The sequence below is a fragment of the Phaseolus vulgaris genome, chromosome 2 (genome assembly GCF_051622355.1).
Source record: "Phaseolus vulgaris cultivar YP4 chromosome 2, ASM5162235v1, whole genome shotgun sequence".
Lineage (NCBI taxonomy): Eukaryota > Viridiplantae > Streptophyta > Magnoliopsida > Fabales > Fabaceae > Phaseolus > Phaseolus vulgaris.
In genome coordinates, this window is record NC_143499.1 from 33,846,385 (window position 1) to 33,872,528 (window position 26,144).

The following is a 26,144-nucleotide window of genomic DNA, read 5'->3' on the forward strand; positions in this document are numbered from 1 at the left end:
TAAATTCAAAATAATATTATTTATACTTATAACTATTTTATAAATTCACAAGAATATTTATCAACTTTTTTATACCTTATTCTAAAAAAAAAATATATTATATCTAAATTATTTTTGTACAGTAGTATTTTCAAAACTTAAAATATTATTTATACTTATAACTAGTTTATAAATTTAAAATAATATTTATAATTTTTTTTACTTTATTTTTAAAAAAATCAATATTATATGTGAAGTAGGTTTTTCCAAATAATATCTGTAAATTAGTATTTTTAAATATTTAAATATTATTTACACTTATAATTATTTCTTAAATTCAAAATAATATTTATAATTTTTTACTTGATTTTTAAAAACAAATTAAATACTGGAAAGTAGTATTTTCAAAAAATTAAATATTCTTTATAATTTTAATTATTTTATAAATTAAAAATAATATTTATAAATTTTTTTAGTTTATTTTTTTTTAAAATCAATATTATATGTAAAGTAGGCGTTTCCAAATATTAAAACGTACAAGTAGTATTTTTAAATCTTTAAATCTTTTTTATATTTGTAATTATTTCTTAAATTCAAATAATATTTAGAAAAAAAAATTTACTTGGTTTTAAAAAACACTAAATACTGTAAAGTACTTTTTTAAAAAATTTAAATATTCTTTATGCTTATAATTATTTCTTAAATTCAAAATAATATTTATAAAAAATTTTACTTGATTTTTAAAAACAAATTAAATACTGTAAAGTAGTATTTTCAAATATTTAAATATCCTTTATACTTTTAATTATTTTATAAATTAAAAATAATATTTATAAAGTTTTTTACTTTATTTTAAAAAAAAATAATAATTCAATATATTATATGTAAAGTAGGCTTTTTGAAATATTACAACGTACACGTAGTATTTTTAAATCTTTAAATATTTTTTATACTTATAATTATTTCTTAAATTTAAAATAATATTTATATTTTTTTTACTTTTTTTTAAAAAATTAATATTATATGTAAAATAGATGTAAAGTAGGTTTTTCTAAATATTAAAACGTACAAGTAGTATTTTAAAATCTTTAAATATTCTTATACTTATAATTATTTCTTAAATATTAAAACGTAAAAGTAGTATTTGTTATATGTATCAAAATCAGTTTCACAAGTTAAATATAAACAAATTTTAATATCTTAATTAACTATACTTAATATTATTATTTCAAAAATATTTATGTTTTTAAATCTAATAATCATTATTAAATACTATGCTATCCGATTGAGGCAAATAATACACTTATTAAAAAAACAAACCACCTAATTATCATTATATTTTTATATACATACATCAAAATAAAAATAAATTAAATAATTATTCATTCAGTCAAACTATTTTTTTCATATAGATTACATATAAAATCACAGCATACATACATAAAAATAAAAAACATAATAAATAATTATTAAAAAATGGAGGGATAAACAAATGGCCTGATGAAGTGTTTACATTAATATCCGGCTAGAATTTGAGGCATTGTGGCTGGTGCGGGATGAATGAGCAATTAATTTGCTCTGAAGTATGGTTATCTCCTCATAGTTCTGCTATGGAGTTTCTTTTCCTTCCACCATATTATTATTGTGTAAATGTATGCATGTGCCTTCAAAAAATTGATTTTAAATATTTTTACATGTTCAATTTTATTATCATAATTAATTAAAAGAAGGGTGTATATATTTTGTGTGCATAAGAATTTTCGTGTAGATAATCCTTATTATCCTTCATGAGAAATCATGTGAAGACATTTGTCAATAACAAGAGGTGGCAATGGCACCTTATGATATAACTAAATCCAAACTTCAACTGAAAACAAAACCAACATGGCCACATGTATGGAACTTTCTTAGACTTGTTTCATTTTCTGCCCCAGATGAAAATCTTGTGATGCATATCTACTAAGCTTATATATGTATACATTCTCGCACACACAAAATTCAGTGAAACCCATTTGAGGTTGAGACCAAACAAACAAACATACAAGCTAGGATCATTCATTCATGGCTTGGTTAAGAAACCTCTCCACCAAGTTTTCCACTATGATGAAAGCATCCTCATCATCATCAACTCGAACACCCAAAACCACATACCCATTTTCATTCACTTTCCTCTCCCACTTCAGCACCAACCCCATTGAGGAAAAGCCTTGTGTTAAGCCCATTGTTGAGAATTCGGGTCTGGAACCAACAAGGGCCCATGAGAAACCACGTGTGGTGGTGCTGGGCACAGGGTGGGCTGGGTGCAGGCTCCTGAAGGGTTTGGACCCGAGTGTCTATGACATAGTTTCTGTTTCACCTCGCAACCACATGGTGTTCACCCCCCTTTTGGCCTCTACTTGTGTTGGAACTCTTGAGTTTAGATCCGTTGCTGAACCCATTGGAAGGATCCAACCAGCTATTTCTAGAGAGCCTGGTTCTTATTTCTTCCTAGCCAATTGTACTCACATTGATGCACATAACCATATGGTGTGTATGTTTGTGTGTTAACTAGTTTTTTTGTTGTTCTTGTTACAAGTGTTTTCTAGCATTGAAGTTTTGTCCATTTTCTAAGTTATGTGTATTTTACTCAGTTAAACGTATCTTTCGACAAACTTCAAACTTCTTTACAAGTCATTCTAAAAGAGAAAAATAGAAAAAAAAATGAGTTTGTTTCTAAATTAAAATTAACTTATGTTTTAGCTAATTTATAGAATCTTTCTCATGTATAACTTGTTTAAATTCTTAATTTACCCTCAGAATAAGCTAATTTGTAAAATTTTCTTATATAATTTATACAAACTCTTAGTTATGGAAAAATTCATTTCGTTTTTATTTTTATTTTTGTCTCCAAAAAGTACTTCTAGGAAAACTTGTTGAAAGATTGGTATCAAAACAGTGTGGCTTAGTTATAGAGTGTTTGGTGTTTGGTGTTTGGTTTTGAAGGTGCACTGTGAGACTGTAACTGAAGGAGTAGAGACAATAGCTCCCTGGAAATTCACAATCTCATATGATAAGCTAGTAATTGCATTAGGGTCACAGCCTTCCACTTTTGGAATTCAAGGAGTCAAAGAACATGCTTTTTTTCTTAGAGAAGTTCACCATGCACAGGAAATTCGTAGGAAGCTCCTCCTCAACTTGATGCTATCTGATGTTCCAGGTCAGTTAAACAATAGTGTTACTATGTTAGAAAATATTGAGCCATCATAATTTTTTTATTATTGTTACTTTTTTGCCCTTGTCAACATAAAAAAGTTACATGGTCAATTAATCAGAAATTAAGATTGTAATTATTGTAAAAATCAATAAATCCGACATACACCACAGTATGGCAGTATATGATGGGATAATAATGTAAAAGTAATTTTCATACATGATTTTCTCTTTATTTATGTTGCTGTGCATTACTTTTGTGCTTTGTTTTTAAGCAGGGATTTCGGAAGAGGAGAAACAAAGGCTTTTGCACTGTGTGGTTGTGGGGGGTGGTCCTACTGGAGTTGAGTTCAGTGGTGAGCTTAGTGATTTCATCACGAGAGATGTTCGTCAAAGATATGTCCATGTGAAAGATTACATTCGTGTGACCTTAATTGAGGTATGCTAAGCACCATCAGATATGTGATATGTGAACTTATGGAAGCCAAAATTGTCTAATAAGGTAGTTTACGTTGTTAACCAATTCATGCATGCATACCTTGTTAGGCAAATGAGATATTGTCTTCCTTCGATGACCGGCTCAGGCGATATGCTACCAAGCAATTGACAAAGGTGAATTACATTTTGATGAAAAATCATTTCATTTTAAGTGTTATTTGAATCTTCATTTTACTAGATCTTATTCTTGATCATTGTAGTCCTGTATGAACTGGTTGACATGCTAAGCAAGTTGTTATACTTTTCTGTATTACTTTCTTTATATTTTGTCAATGTTGTAGTCTCTCTCAGTCAGGAGTTCGTCTTGTTCGTGGCATTGTGAAAGATGTTAAAGCTCATAAGATTGTCCTTAGTGATGGTTCTGAGGTTCCATATGGGTTGCTGGTATGGTCCACTGGTGTTGGTCCGTTGCCTATAATTCAATCTTTGGATCTCCCAAAAGCTCCTGGAGGAAGGTTAATTCTGTTTCTCAATATTGTTGCTTTCATTTCCTGTGACAACCTAGGAAAAGTTACAAATTTAAAGCTGATTTGAGGATAGATATAGTTTTTTATGCAATATATAAGGAAAGCTTCTGATTGATTTTGTTTCATAGGATTGGTGTTGATGAGTGGCTTCGTGTTCCTTCGGTACATGATGTGTTCTCAATAGGTGACTGCAGTGGATTTGTTGAAAGTACTGGAAGACAAACACTTCCTGCACTAGCCCAAGTAAGTGATATTGGGTTCATTGGCTTCTCCTGTACACTCCTTCATTCCTTAAATTCTTTCAATTTGTAGTTTTTGTTTTAGGCTAATGTCTGATATGAGACATTTCGTAGGGACATTGATTCTTTTATTCTCGTTTGTAATGAATCTTCATCAGTGAAGTAGTGTTGCTAGTTTCATCTTTGACAAAAAGTATGTTGTTGACCATTTGACACATTGCCATTTGAATTCCACAGGTGGCAGAGAGGCAAGGTAAATATTTAGCAGCTCTGTTAAACAAAATTGGTAAAGCAGGTGCAGGCCATGCAAACTGTGCAAAAGAAATAGAATTTGGGGATCCATTTGTTTACAAGCACCTTGGAAGCATGGCGACTATTGGTAGATACAAGGCCCTTGTTGACCTTAGACAGGGCAAGGTAATGGTTATCATTACTGTGATACTGTTTCTGGTCCCTCAAAAACTTATTAAGTTATTGTCTCACTTACTATGGCTCTTGCAGGAGGCAAAAGGATTGGCCCTAGCAGGATTTCTTAGTTTTTTTATTTGGCGTTCTGCGTATATCACCCGCGTTGTTAGCTGGAGGAACAGATTCTATGTATTTATCAACTGGATTACAACTGTTGTATTTGGCCGTGATATAAGCAGACTATGAAGATCTTGTGGTAATCACTTTGACCATGATTAAGAGTTGTTTCCCAAGGTTTTATGTAATTAAGTAGGAACTGGCTTGAAGGACAAGGCAGTGAAACTAACATCTTGAAACCAATGCAACTTATTTTGTCTACGCATATTTTTCTCTCTTTTAGCTTCCAATCAATCAGAAATGTAGCCCTCCAAAGTACTTTTGTACATATAGAAAACCAAGAAATCAATTTTCATGTTCATGTACTGCTTATGAAATGTGTGGTCATATTGATACATTTCAGTCACCTAAATGTTCTTATCTCTTTTCTATCAGTAGATTGCTGAAATGGAAAATTAATTTTTCACAAGTCATTCTTGAAATTAGTACTAGTACCTACATACAAGTGAAAATGCCTTATTGAGTTCTTGGTTGAAGTATTGGAATAACACTTAAAGTATGGACTAAAGTTCTTCATTTTACACTTGTAAGGACTAGTACAGTGATGTATATGATTTAACTTAATAAACATGGCAACATCATTTTAAGCATTCAGTAGAAGGACTGTTCGAATACAAGTAGAAAAAAGTTTACATAAGTTCCTATAATTTTGTATCAAAATATACTCTTAACTCTTTCAACATTGAAAAGAGTCAAACAGAGACTAACTACCATTAACAATAAATCCTACCGTATTCACAACACATTATTTAGATATTATACAGGCAATCGTGCAATTTTAGAACATTCACAACACATTATTTAGATATTATATAAGTAATCATGCAATTTTAGCTTATCGCTTTGCATATTTATTATTGTTCTTCACAAATCAAAATAGCTTGAAGAATGATAACTTTAAGGTTTTCTGACTTCCTAGACAGTGTTGCATATGGACCCCAATAGCATTCAAATACATGTTACTCCTCCCATGCAAACCGACCACTTTACCCTCTGTTTTGGTTGAAGTGAAATATTTCCCTACTTCGTCACCAAATGGACCATACTGTCCTCGACTAGTATGTATAAGATATTATTTAATCTGTTTGATCTTATAACTATATGATTCTCACAATATTATTAACATAAATATACGTACCTTGATCCATGAAGATTTGTTCTTCAATATGTTGATAAAAGATGATCACAAAACTGGTTTTCTCCTTTTTGACCATTTTCTCACTTTTACAAGACTTTATGATGGAGAGGTACTTCGTAGAAGGAGGACCAATTTCTTTCTCTTAAAAAGCATTATCAGCACATCCCATCAATGTGCTTAAATATAGAAACAAAAACTTTTCAAAATACCTTTTCAAATTTCAAATTTGAAAAGTAACCACCTTTCAAATTTCAAATTTCAAAAGTAACTACTTTTCAAATTTCAAAAGTAACTACTTTTCAAATTTCAAAAGTAACTACTTTTCAACTTTATGATTTATTTATTTATTTATTTTAAATCACATATATGCCACGTAGGACATATATGCATATTTTACATTCTTCCACTTAGCCAATGTGGCAGAACTACGTTAATTGAAAATAAACCATAAATATAAGGTTGAAATATCTTAAGCATTGGTTATATCATTATATCATCATTAAGTATAGGCTAATATGAGTCTTAGCGGTTTTATGTCATTAGATCAACATAATTCCTTCTAAGTACTACAATATTAGTTTTCTACTTAATATGACCTATAAATGAAAGGCTCATGATGGTCCAACAATAATGACTTAGTCAAAGACAAATCCTGTTATATCAACATAACTCATTATGTATATACAACAACTAATTAAATAAACAGGATGCATTAAATATCAGAAACAATAATCTAATGAGCTCAGAGTGTCAATTCATAATGAACATAATACTTAATCATAATGTCAATAAGGGTTTTTAGATACACCCATTCTTTCAACATGCTCATTAAATGTCTTTGGTGGCAGACCTTTCGTCAAAGGATCTGCAACCATAAGATTGGTGCTAATGTGTTCAATTGACACCCTTTGTTTATGAACTTCTTCTTTAACGGCAAGGTATTTCAATTCCATGTGTTTAGCACCCTTTGAATACTTGTCATTTTTAGAAAAGAAGACTGTTGCGATATTATCACAATAAATTTTCAGCGGCTTGGCAATACTATCGACAATTCCAAGTCCTGAAATAAAGTTTCGCAGCCATAATCCTTGAACAGTGGCCTCAAAACATGCCACAAACTCAGCCTCCATAGTGGATGCAGCAATGACAGATTGCTTCGCACTCTTCCATGAGATTGCTCCTTCAGCTAAAAGAAACAAATAGCCAAATGTAGATTTTCTTGTATCCACACATCCATCATAATCTGAATCTGAATATCCTATCACCTCAAGGTGATTGGATCTCCTATAAGTGAGCACGTAATTTTTTGTTCCTTGCAAATATCTCAATACTTTCTTTGTAGCTTTCCAATGATCTAATCCTGGATTACCTTGATACCTGCCCAACATTCCAACAGCAAAACTGATATCTGGTCTGGTACAAGTTTGAACATACATCAAGCTGCCAACGACAGATGCATAAGGAATCCGTTCCATTTCTTTGCGTTCCAACTCATTATTTGGACATTGCATAAGACTAAACTTATCCCCTTTCTGAATTGGAACGACACTTGCAGAGCATTTTTCCATCTTAAATCTCTCTAGAAATTTATTAATATATGCTTTCTGAGACAAACCTGATAATCCTTGTGATCTATCACGAATAATTTCAATTCCAATCACATAGGATGCCTCGCCCATATCTTTCATTTCAAAGTTCTTTTAGAGAAATTTCTTGGTCTCATGTAATAAGCCAAGATCATTAGTAGCAAGCAAAATATCATCAACATACAGAATTGGAATTATAAATCTGCTCCCACTGACCTTTAGATATATACATCGGTCAACAATGTTTTCCGTAAATCCAAAGGAAGTGATAGTATCATTAAACTTAAGATACCATTGTCGGGAGGCTTGTTTAAGTCCATATATTGACTTCTTAAGCTTACACACCATGTGTTCCTTTTCTTTAATTGCAAAACCTTCAGGTTGATCCATATAGACTTCTTCCTCTAAATTCCCATTCAGAAAAGCGGTTTTCACATCCATTTGATGAAGTTCTAAATCATACTGAGCTACCAATGCCATGATAATTCTAAATGAATCCTTTTTAGAAACTGGAGAAAAGGTCTCTTTGTAATTAACACCATCTATCTGAGTGAAACCTTTAGCAACAAGTCTAGCATTGTGTCTTTTAATATTGCCCTTAGAGTCACGCTTGGTCTTAAAGACCCACTTACACCCAACTCTTTTACATCCTTTAGGCAATTCCACAAGGTCCCAAACTTCATTATGATCCATTGATTTCAACTCTTCTTTCATGGCATCTAACCATTTAATAGAATTATTGCTTTTCATGGCTTGAGAAAATGAAACTGGATCTTCATCAATACCTAAGTCAAAATCTGACTCTTGTAAATAAACCACATAATCATCAGAAATAGCAGGTCTTCTCTGCCTTTCAGATCTTCTCAATACTGCCCCATATGGTTCATTTGTTACCGGTTCATTGGTGACAACTTCATTTTGAGGTGTTTCATCATTTATTTGTTGTTCTTGTATGTTGTCAAATGTTTCAACAACTGTAGGAACAACAACTTGAGAAGAAGTTATAGGTAAAGGAATCTCCACCCTAACTTCTTCAATTTCCACCTTACGTGGTTCGACACTCCCACTGCTTTCACCATTTTCAATGAACCTGGAATTTCCAGTTTCAACAATTCTCGTACTATGGTCAGGACAATAAAATCTATACCCTTTAGATTTTTCTGGATAACCAATGAAAAAACCACTAGTTGTTCTTGAATCCAATTTCTTTTCTTGTGGATTATATATTTTTACTTCAGACGGGCAACCCCAAACATGAGAGTGCCTCAAACTGGGTTTCCTTCCTGTCCACATTTCAAAAGGTGTGTTTAGAACTGCCTTACTGGGAACCCTGTTCAACAAATACATGGTGGTTTTCAAAGCATACATCCACAATGACAAGGGTAAAGAAGAATAACTCATTATACTCCTAACCATATCCATTAAAGTACGATTGCGCCTTTCTGCAACACCATTTTGTTGTGGTGTTCCTGGCATTGTATATTGTGCACATATGCCACGCTTTTCAAGGAACTTAGCAAATGGACCAGGATGTTGTCCCATTTCATCATACCTTCCATAGTATTCACCACCTCTATCAGACCTGACAATTTTCACTTTTCTATCTAATTGTCTTTCAACCTCATTAATAAATACCTCTAAGGCATCTACTGACTGAGATTTCTCATGCAACAAATAGATATATCCATAACGTGAAAAATCATCAATGAATGTGATAAAATACTTTTCTCTACCAAAAGCCGAAGCTTCAAAAGGTCCACATATATCAGTGTGTATAAGTTCAAGGAGTTGTGTGCTTCTTGTGGCTGCTTTCTTAATTGTGTGTTTTGTATGTTTTCCTTTAATACAATCTACACAAATGCCAAGATCAGTAAAATCCAAATCAGGTAGGATTTCATTCTTTACCAATTTTTGTATTCTTTCTTTGGATATGTGACCCAAACGTTTATGCCACAAATAAGCTGAACTTTCATTCACTAAACTGCGTTTAGTACCAATATTATGATGCAAGGTTAACAAAGTCTCAGCAAACAGATTATCAAGTTTTAATTTGTATAAACCATCACAAAGAACACCAGAACCTATAAAATGATTATGTTTAAACAAACTGCAACATCCATTTCCAAACTTAAAAGAATATCCAATTGTATCAAGTTTAGACAAAGAAATTAAATTTCTAGAAATAGAAGGAACATAAAGAGTTTGGAAAAGATCTAAATGATGTCCAGTATCTAAAATTAAACGATAAGTTCCGATGGCTTCAACTGAAGCTTTGACTCGATTTCCCATAAACACAAATCTTTCATTTGGGCTTGTGGTCTGGGTCATAAGAAATCCCTGCATCGTATTAGAAACATGAGTGGTACAACCAGAATCAATCCACGAAGAATTATAAGGAACTTCTGCCAAATTTGTTTCGAAACATACGAAAGCACTAGGCTTACCTTTCTTTTCGAACCATATCTTACGTTTCAGGCAATCTTTCTTATAGTGTCCAATTTTCTTACAAAAATGACACACGTCCTTCTTTTGTTCTTTGTGGATTTTGGCAGATGACTCATTAACCTTTAATGGTCCTTTATTGCCCCTTTGATTCTTCTTTTCTAGTTTCTTCTTAACTCCTGACTTACCCACAAGATTGACAAAGTGATTTCCTTGCTTCTTGAGTCTTGCTTCCTCTTGAATAAGTAAACTTTGCAATTCTGTCACATTCCATTTATCTTTAATAGTGTTGTAATTTATTTGGAATGGACCATACTGAGGAGGCAAGGAATTGATGATGAATTGTACAAGGAAATTTTCATTTACTTCCAATCCCATGGATTTCAATCTTGCTGCTATGTTTTTCATTTCAGTGAGGTGCTCATGCATTGTACGACCACCATCAAACTTCATGGTAGTTAACGTACCCATTAATGTCCCAGCAATTGACTTATCAGTCGTATCAGATTGAGACATACTTTCCACAGATTCCAAAAATTTCTTAGCATCATTAGTTTTAGGAATTGTTGACCTAATGCTCTCAGTCATTATCATTCGCATCAACATTAAACTTAGTCTATTTGATCTTTCCCAAGTCTTATGGAAAGATCTTTGTTCAGCACTACTAGTTTCAGTAATAGCAGCGGGCTTATCAATTAAGAGTGCCAAATCAAGATCCAGAACACCTAAGTGAAACTGAACTTGTTCAGACCATTCAGGAAAATTAAGCCCATTGTGTTGAAGATGGTTGTTGCCCCTTCAAGACATGTGTTTGATGAAGACTTTTGTGTACATTTCATGTATATTTCCTTTTGCTTTAAGTGTGTCTTAGGTAGAGTTTAGAGGTTGTTTAAGAGTGGGCTTTTTGCTAAGTAACTCACCTCTTAACCACTGGCCATGTGATAAGAACAAACATAAGGTTTCTTAAACTGTTTTTCACATGTTTTACAAAAAACACGTTTACTGCATAAAAATAAATCTGTTCTTTTCCAAATAAACAGATTCATTTTTAAACTGATGTCTTGGCTAAGTCTTGTGAAAATTAGATTTTGTGCATCAAGCATTTTGACTAAGTCTTCTACCTTTCAAAACGACTGTGTTTCAAATAGTTAAGCTTTTTCTGTTTTCGTTTTGAAAAATAAATTTGTTCATCTGTAAATGAATAGATTCTTTTTGACTCTGGTGCCATGTCTATCTTAAACGGTTTTCAGTTTTGTCCCTGCACCAGAATGGCTGACTAAGTCTCCTCTCATAACAAATTCTCTAACTGCTTTTTGAAAATAAATATGTTCATTTTATAACAGCTTTAACTGTTTTTCAAAAATCTGTTATAAGTTGGTTTTCTATAAAATGAAAACTTGTTTCTGAGTTTAAAAATCGAACATACAATTGTAAAAACAAGTTTTGCATCAGAGAATTGAGGATTTACAAGGAATTAGCATTTGTTCTTAAAAGAAGATGAGTTGCTTCCATGGGCACAACATCACATAAAACCTCATCTTTATACTTTCCTATTGCAAAGTTAATGAGGACTTGTTTATCAACCATGATTTCACCTTTGGTACTTAACCATTGCAATTTATAAGGCTTGGTATGAGAGATAGTGGGTAAGGCTAACTTCTCCACAACTCTTGTACTAGCCACATTAGTGCAACTACCCCCATCAATAATCAAGGAACATAACTTGTTGTTGATAAGACATCGGGTGTGAAAAATATTTTCTCTTTGAGCATCATCCAAAGATTTTGGAATTGTTCCCAACATACGCCTTATCATCAATAAGTCACCTTCACAAGGACTTTCACTCTCAATCTCACTTGATGGCTTAGAAGGTGAAGAATGCCTAGAGGAATTGGAATCATGCTCACTAACTACTACCCCATTATGCACAAACATATTTCTTTTAGAAGGGCAATTAGAAGCTATGTGACCATATCCCATACATTTAAAACATTTTTTGCTAGACGATTTGATGGGTGAGATGAGTAGAAGTAGAAGGCTTAGACTCTCTAGGTGTGAAAGAAGAATCCTTAAAAGGAAGGTTTGAAAAAGATTTTTTATTTTTCCAAGAGTTGTTGTAGTAACCATCATTGGGAGAGTTTTTAAAAGCAATTTTGGCTTCAACCTTCATTGCAAAGTGAACCAAAGATCCCAAAGATGAATACTTTTGAAGTTCAACAGCATCTTGAATATCCTTTCTTAGGCCACTTACAAACCTAGCTATCATAGCTTCCTCACTTTCTTTCAAATTAACTTTAAGTAAAAGCGTTTCTAATTCTTTGTAATAAGCATCCACACTTAGCGTGCCTTGTTGAAACCGTTGGAGTTTCAACATGAGGTCTTTCCTAAAGTGTGGTGGCACAAACCTACGGTGCATTTGATCCTTTAAAGAGTTCCAAGAGTCCACGGGAGGACCCTTGTGATAGATAATGTCCTTTACAACACCATGCCACCATTTCATGGCATAATCACTAAATTCTAAGGTAGCTAGCTTATATTTGTGCTCATCTAGGATCTCATGGAGGTCAAAAATCTGTTCACATTTAGCCTCCCAATCTAGATACACATTAGGATCACTATCCCCATTGAAACTAGGAATTTTGACCGAAGGGAGCTTGGCCTTTGCATCACGGTAGTAGCCATCTTCACGTTTATCTTCATGAGCATGAGGTGGTCTATATCCATGAAAGTTGGGTTGAGGTCTCCTTCTTCTATGTTCTTCTTCACAGCCATGATCATTGGAAGAGCCTCTTGATGAAGGTCTATGATGATGATGCTCTCCATGAATAGAATGAGAGGACCTAGCTTGCTTCATTTCAAAGTTTTGCAATCTCTCCTCCAACTGTCTAATAGCTTCATCTTTTTGTGTAAGGGCTCGCTTGGCCTCCTTCAATTCACCAAGGACAGAAGCTTTGCTAGGAGAATACTGGTTGTAACACTCATCACTAGAATATGGAGCCATTTGGAAAAGAAAACAGCAAACAAAGTTAAGAAAACAAAGTTAGCCAAAATAATTTGGAACCAATTGCCGAAGTGAAGTGGCACTGAAAATCACTCTCAAAGAAAGAATACTCTCTGCACCAAGCTGATCTTGAGGCCTTGAGTAATCTCAAATGAAATATGTCAAAGCAAGAGCACTCAATCTTCAAAGCACTTCACCACAAAACCAATGAATAAAGAAAGACAAGCAAGAAAAAGTATAAGCAATAAAAGGCTATAACAAAAGGAATACTAGATGTATGACAAACTCAAAGATTAATGAACAAAAGACAAGCAAGAAAAATAAGGTACTCAATGAAAAAGAAGGCACACAAAAGATACCTAAAGAAAAGTACTAGAGTAGATGAAGAAAACAAAAACAAGCTACTCAAAAATATATTTTTTTTTATGCAAACTGTGCTTGATGTTCACTGATTTAACTGGAATGATATAAAGCGAACTGGATTATGAAATTTTAACCACAGAAACTTCAAGATCTTAGCTCAACAATGGCACTGGAATTAATCAAAAACAGTAAGCCAATTAATTGAGATAAATTTTTCAAAATCGCTGCTTTTTTCGGTAGAATTGCACACCTTTTGTGTTTGATTTATCATTTTTTTTGTACTTTGAATTTTTGAGTATTTCTTTTTTCTACTCTTTTATAACACTTTAGAGAACACAAATCCAGAATTTCAGAAATTTCCAGTGAGTATATCAATTGCAATAAATCGAAACAATAAGCACGTTTTCAGAAAACAGAGGAATCCTAACAGGAATGAAAAACAGAATTAAGAACTAGCAAAGACATAATGGAAATGATGTATAGGAACTTGTATAGATCTAAAATACAAGTATGAGCTCAATACTAAAACAGAAAATGCACAAGGATCAAGTATCAAACTCATAAAACTGTATTACACCAAAGCAATAAACAAAAAATTCAATAAAAGTACTACAAGAAGTGATGACATTCTTGGAAAAACATGACTATGACAAAACTTGTATGGATTCAAAAAGGAAAATACACAAACATATGATAGGCACAATTAAGAAAACAGCAATAAAACTCAAAATAAGCCTAAAAACAGAAAGATAAGCAGCAAGAAATAAAGAGCTCTTGAATTAAAGTGCAACACAACTCAAAATTAAACAAGAACACACCTAAACTCTAGATACCACATGATATGAAATCAATAGCAAAGAAGAGATGATTCTTTGACATTCTATGGACTCAACTTGAGTTGTAGATAGCTTAGGCACTTATAATAGAATTGGATCAAGGTTCTATGTTTCAAGAACTCACCAAGACTTGCACCAAACACCAAACTCATATGGAAGAGCCATTTATTGTCAATTGAACCGAACAAATTGTGTAAAAAGGCAAAAGCACCGATTAAAATGATCAAAAACAGAAATGCACCGAACAAATCAGCTAGAATTGAAGAAGAAACAACTAGAAACAACCAATGAAATTAAGAACCGAAGCAAAGCTGAAAATAGACTGAATTGCCGAACCAAAAAAGGAAGCTAAACATGTTTTAGGAATTTCATATGAATATGGAGATGAAAGAAAGAAGAACTTATGGAGATGGATGCTTTAGTTTGATGATCACGCCACTCAGAGGATGAAGACTCCAAGATGAGTGAGCTAGTGTCGCCACTTGAGAGAACCAAATGCACTCAAGATAAGACAAGGTGTAGGAGAAGACAAGCTCTCACAAATTTTCTCTCAAATTGAGTAGAGTTTCTCTATTGCTAATTTCCAATCTGAATTTTACAAGAGCCCACACCTCTATTTATAGTGTGAGGGTGCTGGAAAATAGGTGGGAAAATTCAAATAAAACTCATTTGAAATTCCCACAAAAAACAAGTCACATGGGAGGTGTGACCTTTTTCTACTATGATACCTCCTAAAAACTACACCTACACCTACTCTCCTAAGTCACATGGATAATGTGACTTTATTTTACATTTTCACACTTCTTTATTTAATATCCACACCTCCTAAGAGTAATTCAAATGATGCTCTTTTATTTAATGCTTGGGCTTGTTGGGCTTTGGCCTTCTTGGGCTTGGGCTTGGGCCTCATCTTTATTTTATGTCTTCTTTTAATTTTGAGAAGACTAGAAGGAAGAACTTCAAATGTGAGGGTGGATGTCCTCTTCCTTCATTAATAAAAGCCTCCTTTATTTGATTCTCATCATAGAGTCTTCAATAAAAGGTTGCTCATAGTAGAAGAGTCAATGCATGTTGTATTTGATGAAACTGATCATAGCATATCTAAAACTGTTGCTGATGACCTTGACAGTAATGAATTTAAATCTGTTTTAAATCAAAATGAATCAATTCATTTTGATACTACTGATACACATGCTATGCAAGAATCTACTTTGCCTGCAGGTTTGCCAAAAGAGTGGAAAACCCCTAGAGACCTAACCCTTGATAATGTCATTGGGAACATTGAGAAAGGAGTATCAACTAAGAAATCCTTGAACAACTTCTGTGAAGCAATGGCATTTGTATCTCAAGTGGAACCCAAGAATCTGAATGAAGCTCTCAAGGACAGCAACTGGATTTTAGCCATGCAAGAGGAACTGAATCAATTTGCTCTTAATGAGGTCTGGACTCTTGTTCCTAGAATACCTGAGATGAATATAATTGGAACAAAATGGGTATTCAGAAACAAGATGGATGAGCATGGAGTGATTACTAGAAACAAGGCTAGGCTAGTAGCTAAAGGATACAATCAAGAAGAAGGGATAGACTATGATGAGACCTATGCACCAGTGGCTCGGCTAGAAGCTGTTAGATTGTTGCTTGCCTTCTCCTGCATCAAAGGGTTCAAGCTATTTCAAATGGATGTGAAGAGTGCCTTCTTGAATGGTTATATAAATGAAGAGGTATTTATTTCACAGCCACCAGGTTTTGAAGACCATCAGCATCCAGAATACGTGTTCAAACTCAAAAAGGCTCTCTATGGGCTCAAGCAAGCTCCTAGGCAATGGTATGAAAGGCTAAGTGATTTTCTCACCTCACAAAGCTATGACAGAGGCACATCTGATAAGACCTTGTTCATCAAGAAGAAAGGGGATGACACAATTCTAGTACAAGTATATGTGGATGACATCATTTTTGGATCAAACAATGGAGATTTGTGTGAAGCTTTCGTGAAAGTCATGAAAAGTGAGTTTGAAATGTCAATGATGGGTGAGTTGAACTATTTTCTAGGCTTGCAGGTCAAACAACTCAAGGATGGCATTTTCTTGAATCAAGCTAAGTACTGCAAGGATCTGCTGAAAAAATTTGAAATGGACAAGTGCAAACCAATCAACACACCCTTCTCAACAAGCTGTCACTTGGATCATGATGAAGCTGGAATTGCTGTTGATGAAACCAAATACAGAGGACTCATAGGATCACTACTGTATCTCACTGCCAGCAGGCCTGACATAATGTTTGCAGTGTGCATGTGTGCTCGGTTTCAATCTGCTCCTAAAGAATCACACTACAATGCTGCCAAAAGAATTTTGAAGTATTTGCAAGGAACTAAAAAAGTTGGCTTGTGGTATCCAGGTAACATCTCATTAAGCTTAACTGGATATTCTGATTCAGATTTTGCAGGTTGCAAAATTGATAGGAAGAGCACCAGTGGAACCTGTCACTTGCTTGGATCAAGCTTGATCTCATGGCAATGCAAAAAGCAGGCTTGTGTAGCTCTCTCTACGGCTGAAGCAGAATACATTGCAGCAGGGAGTTGTTGTGCTCAAACCATATGGCTAAGACAACAAGTGAATGATTTTGGTATCTTACTTAACCATATACCTCTGCTGTGTGATAATACAAGTGCAATCAACTTAACCAAAAATCCTGTCATGCATTCAAAAACCAAACACATTGAAATTATGCATCATTTCCTAAGGGAACACATTTCAAATGGAACATGTGAGATTAAGTTCATTGGTACTGATTTACAACTTGTTGATTTGTTCTCAAAACCATTGGCTAAAGATAGGTTTAATTTTCTGCTTAATGAATTGGGTATTATAAATGTCAATTGTGCCTAGCAGTGAAAAAGTAAATCTGTTTATTCGTAATTGAATGTGTTTATTTTCTGTACTGATATGCATTGATGACTAGGAAAGAGAAATTCTGATCTTTGACTGATTGACTGACTTAGTGGGCATTAACCTATGTACCTTTGACGGTTTTGGTCATGGTTGTGTAACCGATTTGATGGTTTGGGTGCTTAATAAAGGTATGAGTTGTGTGCATTGTGACCCTAAATATTTGCTTCATATTTTCAAAGATTCTCTACACAAATTCAGAGCACAAAATCTTCATGCATATCCACTCATAACTGCCATATCAACCTATTCATTTCTCAATATAAATCTGTGTGAAAAACTGCTACCCACATTGGCTACCTATTTTCGGTTCTCACCATTTGAAACAAGAGAAAATTATGGTTCAACCATGGCTTCTTCTTCAAGACTGAAACAGAAAAATAAGGGCAAGCAAACCACCTTTCAAGGTGTGCTAGAAGGTTGGTTCGCTGGAAATGAAGAAGTTATCAATGCCTACATCCATGAGACAAGCAGAAAGCATATTAATATACCCAAGGTGCTGGATTTCAACTGGCTGAAATCAGAAAAATTGGCATAAACAAGGGCTGTGTTGAAGCACCAGAAACTGAAAAAGCTGCTGGAATTAACGGGTAATGTATATCCTGACTTGGTTAAGGTGTTTTACACTAACCTAACATTGGATGGAAAGAACATTGTCTCTTATGTGAAAGGGATCAAAATGAAGATCACAAGTGATGTTTGGAACTCTGTGGCTGGAATCAAGTATGTTGGACTGAAAGTAGGAAAAGGAAACACCAGTGGGATTCAAGAATTCAATAAACTGCAATATTACAAGAGCTGTATGAGGAACCTTACAAAGAGCATAAGCAGGTTCCATGCAGGTCATTTGAACCTTACACCACGTCTTGTTGCCTACATTATAACATGACAACTCATCCCAAGAGGTACAAATCATGTTGTTTTACATGAAGAGGATTTAATCCTTCTATACTGCATCATGAACCAGATTAAGGTAAACTGGGTTTTCATTATCAATGAACACATGATGAAATCCAAAAGGTTGGCTGATTATCGCTTTCCTTATGCTATACTTGTTTCAAAATTGATTGATTTCTTTGGTGTTGATACTTCAAATGAGAGAAACGACCCCATCAAGGCTGTCAGTGAGATTGTCAATTCAACTCTCACAAAGATGGGATTTCACAAAGTAGAGGACAATTGGGTGGTTCTCAAAAGCAAGAACCCTCAATCAGAACATGGAGCATCAAACCTCAACAATAAGGATGAGGATGAAGTTCTTCCCATGGAGGATGACACAGTTCAAGCAGCAGAACAAAGGATAAGTTCTCCATCTGCAGAAGTCAGAGGAGACTCACCTGCTCCCCAATCTGTGCATGAAGAAGTTGTTGCAAATGCCATTGTTGCCTATCAAACTCCAGAATACCGAGGTGAACCATTGTCCATGTTTGAAAGGCAAGTTCTGTATCGCCTTGATATCATGCCTGCGGAACAGAGGGCATACTTTGAGACTACTCAGGACAAGTTTCAGCACCTTGATGATCAAATTGAAGGAGTTCAGGCGCAGCTTGCAGAGTTATATTACAAGGATCAGTAGTATCTTGCTTTTCATGCTTTCTTCTATCAGTTTTTAAATTCTGTAATGATGAACAATTTGTCTTTATCTTTTGGACTATTATGGTTATGTTTCTGTTCTTTTTTCCCTATGCTTACATGCTGTTTGATGAATCCAAAGGGGGAGAAAAATAGCTCACCATGCTAGGTGAAGCTAGCTGAAACAGGAAGTTAAATTCTGCACCTTAAAACCTTTTTACATGTTATGCAATGTTCTGTTTTTCTGGTTTAATATTTGGTGCATACAGGTTCTTAAAGAAACAGAGCTATGGGGATTTGTCTCCATCAAACAGGGGGAGATTGTTGAAGATGGTTGCTGCCCCTTCAAGACATGTGTTTGATGAAGACTTTTGTGTACATTTCATGCATATTTCCTTTTGCTTTAAGTGTGTCTTAGGTAGAGTTTAGAGGTTGTTTAAGAGTGGGCTTTTTGCTGAGTAACTCACATCTTAACCACTAGCCATGTGATAAGAACAAACATAAGGTTTCTTAAACTATTTTTCACATGTTTTACAAAAAACACGTTTACTGCATAAAAATAAATCTGTTCTTTTCCAAATAAACAGATTCATTTTTAAACTGATGCCTTGGCTAAGTCTTGTGAAAATTAGATTTTGTGCATCAAGCATTTTGACTAAGTCTTCTACCTTTCAAAACGATTGTGTTTCAAATAGTTAAGCTTTTTCTGTTTTCGTTTTGAAAAATAAATATGTTCATCTGTAAATGAATAGAAACAGATTCATTTTTAAACTGATGCCTTGGCTAAGTCTTGTGAAAATTAGATTTTGTGCATCAAGCATTTTGACTAAGTCTTCTACCTTTCAAAACGACTGTGTTTCAAATAGTTAAGCTTTTTCTGTTTTCGTTTTGAAAAATAAATTTGTTCATCTGTAAATGAATAGATTCTTTTTGACTCTGGTGCCATGTTTATCTTAAACGGTTTTCAGTTTTGTCCCTGCACCAGAATGGCTGACTAAGTCTCCTCTCATAACAAATTCTCTAACTGCTTTTTGAAAATAAATCTGTTCATTTTATTTTCAATCTGTTCATTTTATAACAGCTTTAACTGTTTTTCAAAAATCTATTATAAGTTGGTTTTCTATAAAATGAAAACTTGTTTCTAAGTTTAAAAATCGAACATACAATTGTAAAAACAAGTTTTGCATTTACAAGGAATTAGCATATGTTCTTAAAAGATTTCGAAAATCACAAAGTGTTTGTTCTTGTTTGGTTCCAAAAGCTTGGTGAGAGGTGTTGCTACTGTTCTAGCAATTTGTTCTACTGGTTTAAGGCAGATTTCTGCATTCTCAATCAGGTGTAGTCGTTTCACATTTCTTTTTTTGTAAAAGTTTGGTTGTACACTCTTCTTGATAGGGTTTCTTGAAGAGGGTGTGTGCTGAAATAGGGTTTTTCAGCAAGTGTACCTAAGTTCTTGTAGGTTTCAAGAACAATGGGATTTGTGTTTGTTTGAAGTGTGATTTAGTGAATTTCACCTTGGTTTAGGTGAAGACTGGGTGTAGCTCAGTTGAGTGAACCAATATAACTGCCTTGTGTTCATTCTCCCTTAATCTCTGCACTTAAAATTCTGCATAACTGATAAACTGCCAAGAAATAAATCTGTTCAATCAATAATAAATTTGTTCTTTCTGGGCTCGGTTCATACTGTTCTTAATTTCTGGAAAAACTGTTTGATTTTAAGAAGAACATAAATAACCTGTTAAAAAGCCACTGGAACAGGTTGATTGTAATAGGTTGCTCAATTAATTGTCAAGCTATCAATAGAACCTTAATCACTTGCTTGAAACTGAAGTTTGTTGTTTTCTGATTCACTGTTGTTCGTTCTAATATCAGTGTGTGTATCTGGAAAATCGATCTGCATAATCTTGTGACTAATCTTGCTGTATAAATGTTTTTTTTAACACAAACAGTGCCAAAATAAATTTGTTCAATTTCAAATAAATCGATTTATTTTCTGTACATTGTGATAAATACTGATTCTGCGAGAAACTCTTAAAAGGTCAATTCACCCACCCCCCTCTTGAACTTTGCACTATTAAACCCAACACATTGAACTTCACAATAGACGAGGCTTGCGAATGAAGAGAGACGAAATCAAATGCTGCATAGAACATATAATACAGATTCAGATAACATTCATATAGACAATAAATGTACATTGAAGTTCTCCTTTGGGTGATCCAACAATGCATTTCAATAAACATAATTGATATTAATAAAATATATATACATATATTTTCATACGTAAATGATAATTAGATATACTTCAATTAGACATGTTTGCAATCTTTGGATATACTGAACATATCTGATCAAATATATTAATTAACTACTATCATGTTCATGATTTTATAAAACAATTAATCAACCTTTGGGTGATCCTTAAACATTTTATAATCAATGAACTTCAATATACCCATTATAAAATATAAACATGTATGAATCATCATGTCATCGCATTAATAACATCACATAATCATGGGTAATTGAATTTTATTTAATTTTACATTTATCAAAACATTCTAATTTGGCCACTTTGGTGACTAACAAATTATTTGTAATGTACACATAATTTAATGAAGGACAATGTTCTTCATTGTGGAGTTTGTTTGTGTTACTTTCATCCTACTACCATGATTTTGAGGAAACAATACTAACTATTAACAAAACTTACATAGTATGGCTCCAATTTCATGTCACTGTTTGCAATAACAAAGTATAATTTGTTATGCTTTCACTTCTATGATTGTACTTTAGTCTTTAGTGCTATTATATATAATTCGTTCATACTATACTATTGAAGAACAATTTATTACTTTTATATCTATGCAATCAAATAAATCTGGAATCATCATAAAAAATAATAATCTACTTTTCAATGCAATAAATTATTAATTTGACGAACCCTTAAAGGCGTTAAGCAGCGGAAATATATAATTGATAAAATTATCAATTTTCTCATCAACAAAATTAGGGTTATCAATTAATGGAAATAATTGACAAAAATAATGGAAAATCATACGTTCTTAAACCTTGCTCTGATACCATATATAAGATATTCTTTAATCTGTTTGATCTTAGAACTATATGATTCTCACAATATTATTAACATAAATATGCGTACCTTGATCCATGAAGATTTGTTCTTCAATATGTTGATAAAAGATTATCACAAAACTGGTTTTCTCCTTCTTGACCCTTTTCTCACTTTTACAAGACTTTCTGATGGAGAGGAAAATGTCTCACGTACTTGGTAGAAGGAGGACCAATTTATTTCTCTTAAAAACCATTATCAGCACATCCCATCAATGTGCTTAAATATAGAAACAAAAACTTTTCAAAATACCTTTTCAAATATCAAATTTGAAAAGTAACTACCTTTCAAATTTCAAATTTCAAAAGTAACTACTTTTCAAATTTCAAATTTCAAAAGTAACTACTTTTCAACTTTATGATTTATTTATTTATTTATTTTAAATCACATATATGCCACGTAGGACATATACGCATATTTTACAGTATGGAATTGAGTCACTTTACGATTGTAGGTTATTCATTAGCAGTGATTGAACCATAATAGCCAAATATGCAAGTCACAACCTCATTTGGGTACTCCAGTTTGATCTACGACCACAATAGGCATGAGTTAGAGTAAGAATGCAAAGTCAAGTTAATTGTGGTGCTAGCAATCATGCATGATCCAACAAAACGAATGCTAAGTGTGAAACAGAAGGTATGTGGTTAGAACATGAGTTTAATATCTAGCACTCTCATGTAAAACTATTTATATAGAAATCATGATAGATATGATTTATAAGATATTTGTTTTCATTTTAAAGTTTAGGACCTATACAAAAAATTTGTAACATTAATCCCATGGATAAAATTTAAGTTTGGTCCATTCCATTTTTGTCCGGACTAAATCTTAAAATGGGGACAAAGTATAGGAAACAAATGAATAGTTAAACTTTAAACACAAATGGTGTTCCAATTGGTGTTGATTTGGCAACAACTGCTAATTGGAGGTTTTGCCACTGGCACTATTACTTTTCCTTCTATTGCATGCGCACCTAGAGAATCTAGAAATAAGCCACTTCTACAATGAAAACTAGGGTGATCATGGATTGGATTCTAATCCAATCCAAATCTAAAGAAATAGATTGAGATATCATTGTCTTTATTTTGATTGTTTAGATAATCAATTTTTATATGTCTTGACTTACCACAACTAAAACAAGTGTAATTAGTGTAACTTGACTCATTCAGTTTAGAATACATTTTCTTGGGTTGAGATTTTTTCCGATTTTTTTTCTTTAAGAATCTATTGAACTTCTTGGTGAGAAGATTCAGAGTTTCATCTTGGTCAAAATTCTCTTCTTCTTCACCCAATTATTTCTTCTGCACACTGGACTTTAGAGTAATGCTTTTAACTTCTTTTCAAATGATTCTTGCTCCATTAATCTGTTGAGCTCCAACTCATCTTCTCTAAGCTTTCCAAAAAGGGCAGCAGTTAAGAGCTTTGACAAATCTTTGGACTTAGAAGTTGTTGTTACCTTGTGCTGTCAGCTTCAAAATTTTGGTCTAGGTATTTCAAAATTTTGATATTTAATTATTTAATTATTCTTTGTCAAACATCATACCTAGACCAGTAAGATGATTTACAGTATGTGTGAATCTTTTATGAACATCAGTTATTACATGATTTGTACCTTCATGGGTTACTTCCAAAATCTTCTGCATTTCTTTGGATGAATCACATTGTGATACCCTGAAAAATTTATCTATGTTTAACATAGAAGTGATGATATTTTTAGCCAAATAATCATATTAGGCTTTTCTTTTCACTATTAGACCTTTCAGACCAAGCCTTTTTTAATGATTTCTTCTTTTACCACATACATAGGTATAAAAGGTCCATTTAAAACAGCATCCCATATTCCCAAAACTTGATTAAAGTACAAGCCCTAGCTCTAGATACCAATTATTAACTTTATGGGAGTCTAAGATTAGGGGGGGGGGGGGTGAATTGTACTTAGGCTAATTTTCGCAAAAGCAATTATTAAGCAATCCTGGCTAAACAATTGATTGTTTTATGAAATAACAAATTGTAATTTTCTTAACAAAAGGTAACTTCAGAAAAACAACTGATTATAGTGAGTTTCAACCAATTATATTTCTAACTCTAGTTTTTCTAATCACACAGTGTATTCACTTATACGAATACCGGGCAGACAAAATTTCAAATAAAGGATTTTAACATATTTTAATACTTGATATCCAATTAAAAATATGATTTTAATATGTAAAGAAAGATTCCAAACATGAACCACTTTTCATTTACATAGTTCCTTAAGCAGAGTTAGTAATTTTTAGGAATTGTATTATTAGAAAACTGGAAAAACAAATAGTGTAGTAAAACAACAGGTTGATCTTTGAAACAATAAATTACTTTTATACCAGTTCTTACAAATTTTCCATAACTTCAAAGCAATGAATATGAAAGAAAAAAACACTCAGATTTATACCGGTTCACTCAAAATTGAGCTACATCCAGTCTTATCTCACACTAAGATGGATTCCACTACATCAAAAGAATTTTTTACAAAAGTTTTGTCAATAACATCTCTTGAACTCTACAAGAGCAACAAGCACACACTGAAAAACACTATTCCAACCAAGCTTATGCTTTAAGAAACTCTATCTTAAAAGCACACTAACACAATTTACACAATAGAAGAAGTATGAAAGGAATACACCTTATTTGCAGCTTAGGAGACAACCAGTGACCTCCAAATTGCAACACCTTTATGAATCCCTTCATCACAAGCTAATGATGAAAATGACAACACAAAGAACTCACAAAGTTTCAAAGAACTCACAAAAAACGAAATTCCCTCAAAGAACTTCTCAAGCTTTTGAAAACAGTAAGATTGTATGTATTCAAGATGTGTTCGATTCAGAAAACCATTCTCCCTTTTATAGATTTCAAAACAGAAATAGATTTAAGAAAACAACTAGTTAAAGGCTAAAATAACAAGTTAATTTTCTGAAATACACTAAGTAGAATCAAAACAAATTTTTTGAGAAGTTTGAAAACTATTTGTGGAAACAAAACAAGCTTCAAACAACTTTACATAAGTAAACATTTATTCAATTGTTTCTTTAAATAACCAGTTGAAAAAGCTGCACAATATGTAAAACAGAAACTTAAACATGTTGAAAAACTTTTAACAGATTGAAAACCTGTGAGTAGTTAAAAAAAACAATTTAACTTCTTTTCAAAAGACTTTATGTTTTGGCTTATTATCATAGACTTGAGATAAGTGATAGATCAAGACATCACAACACTTAGTCTCTACCAAAACACTTTATGAGACACCAATTCTTCTCTTCACGACTTACGACAACACCCACTTTTCTTCAATGCCTATTGCTTCATCAAACATATAAAGTTGGATACCTTTAACATATCCAACTTGGATAACTTATATAGGTCCAATATATACATTAAAATATATACATTGAAATATATTTCAAATGTGAATAAGGAATTATTTAGAGAACTATCCAACAAATTTGGTCGAATTATGGATAATCCCAAATATTACCCAATTTAGAAAAAAATCATAAAAAGAAGTCATTTGAAGTCATTCGCAGTATACACTGAAATAAATATGAAAAAACTTGAACTATTAAAAGATGTTCAACATGAAAAAATTCAATTTATTATAAGAGAAATATCCTTATCGTTGAGAATGTTTAAACCAATCAAATATAACTAATAATTGACGACAATAATTTTAAAATCAACAACTCAAAAAAACTCATTACAAAAACTCATATTTGTAATGAAAGAGTGTTTAGTTATATATGTTCAATATGTATTGTTTTAATGTATTATTCTTTAATATCAATTATTAATGATTGTTTGAAATTGTTTATTATAATTATTTTAGTATATTTTGATGGGAAATTTAATACAATAACAATAATATCTCAACAAAAGCAATACGCAGCGGATAACAATTTCCCCAACTTGCAAGAATCTGTGAGGAGCAATAGCAAATAATGGCAGCAACACAAAACACACTTCAAGAAGACACAAGAATTTTAACGTGGAAAACCTTCTCAATGTGAGAAGTAAAAACCACGGGCACAAGCCAGTCAATCAAGGTTCCACTATGATAAAAAATATGGTTACAAGAGACTTAAATCACAGCACAAATTGTGCTCAATGACCAGCCAAATACCAATACAACAGAGAT

At 32.9% G+C, this 26,144-nt stretch overlaps 2 protein-coding genes across 4 annotated transcripts in view; both read left to right on the forward strand.

Moving 5' to 3' along the window:
* Window positions 1-1,848: 1,848 nt before the first annotated feature.
* On the forward strand, window positions 1,849-5,267 carry LOC137811570 (internal alternative NAD(P)H-ubiquinone oxidoreductase A1, mitochondrial). Of its 2 annotated transcripts, none has more exons than XR_016518663.1 (8): window positions 1,849-2,505; window positions 2,962-3,175; window positions 3,447-3,607; window positions 3,715-3,780; window positions 3,948-4,121; window positions 4,262-4,376; window positions 4,610-4,789; window positions 4,874-5,267. XR_016518663.1 is itself a non-coding variant. In XM_068613361.2 (8 exons), exons 1-8 carry the CDS (start codon window positions 2,041-2,043, stop codon window positions 5,024-5,026), a joined length of 1,518 nt encoding a protein of 505 aa, XP_068469462.1. In that variant the 5' UTR covers window positions 1,855-2,040; the 3' UTR covers window positions 5,027-5,267. The 2 variants fall into 2 exon arrangements, 1 of the variants encoding a protein (XP_068469462.1); XM_068613361.2 differs by having other exon boundaries at window positions 1,855-2,505; window positions 3,958-4,121.
* LOC137811572 (RNA helicase family protein) overlaps window positions 4,982-26,144 on the forward strand; it is a 40,407-nt gene continuing 19,244 nt past the window's right edge. The window contains exon 1 of one of the 2 annotated variants that reach the window (XM_068613362.2): window positions 4,982-5,036. The gene's annotated coding sequence lies outside the window, so the exon portion shown is untranslated. The remainder of the gene's footprint in view (window positions 5,037-26,144) is intronic. The other variant, XM_090298641.1, reaches the window with a different exon arrangement.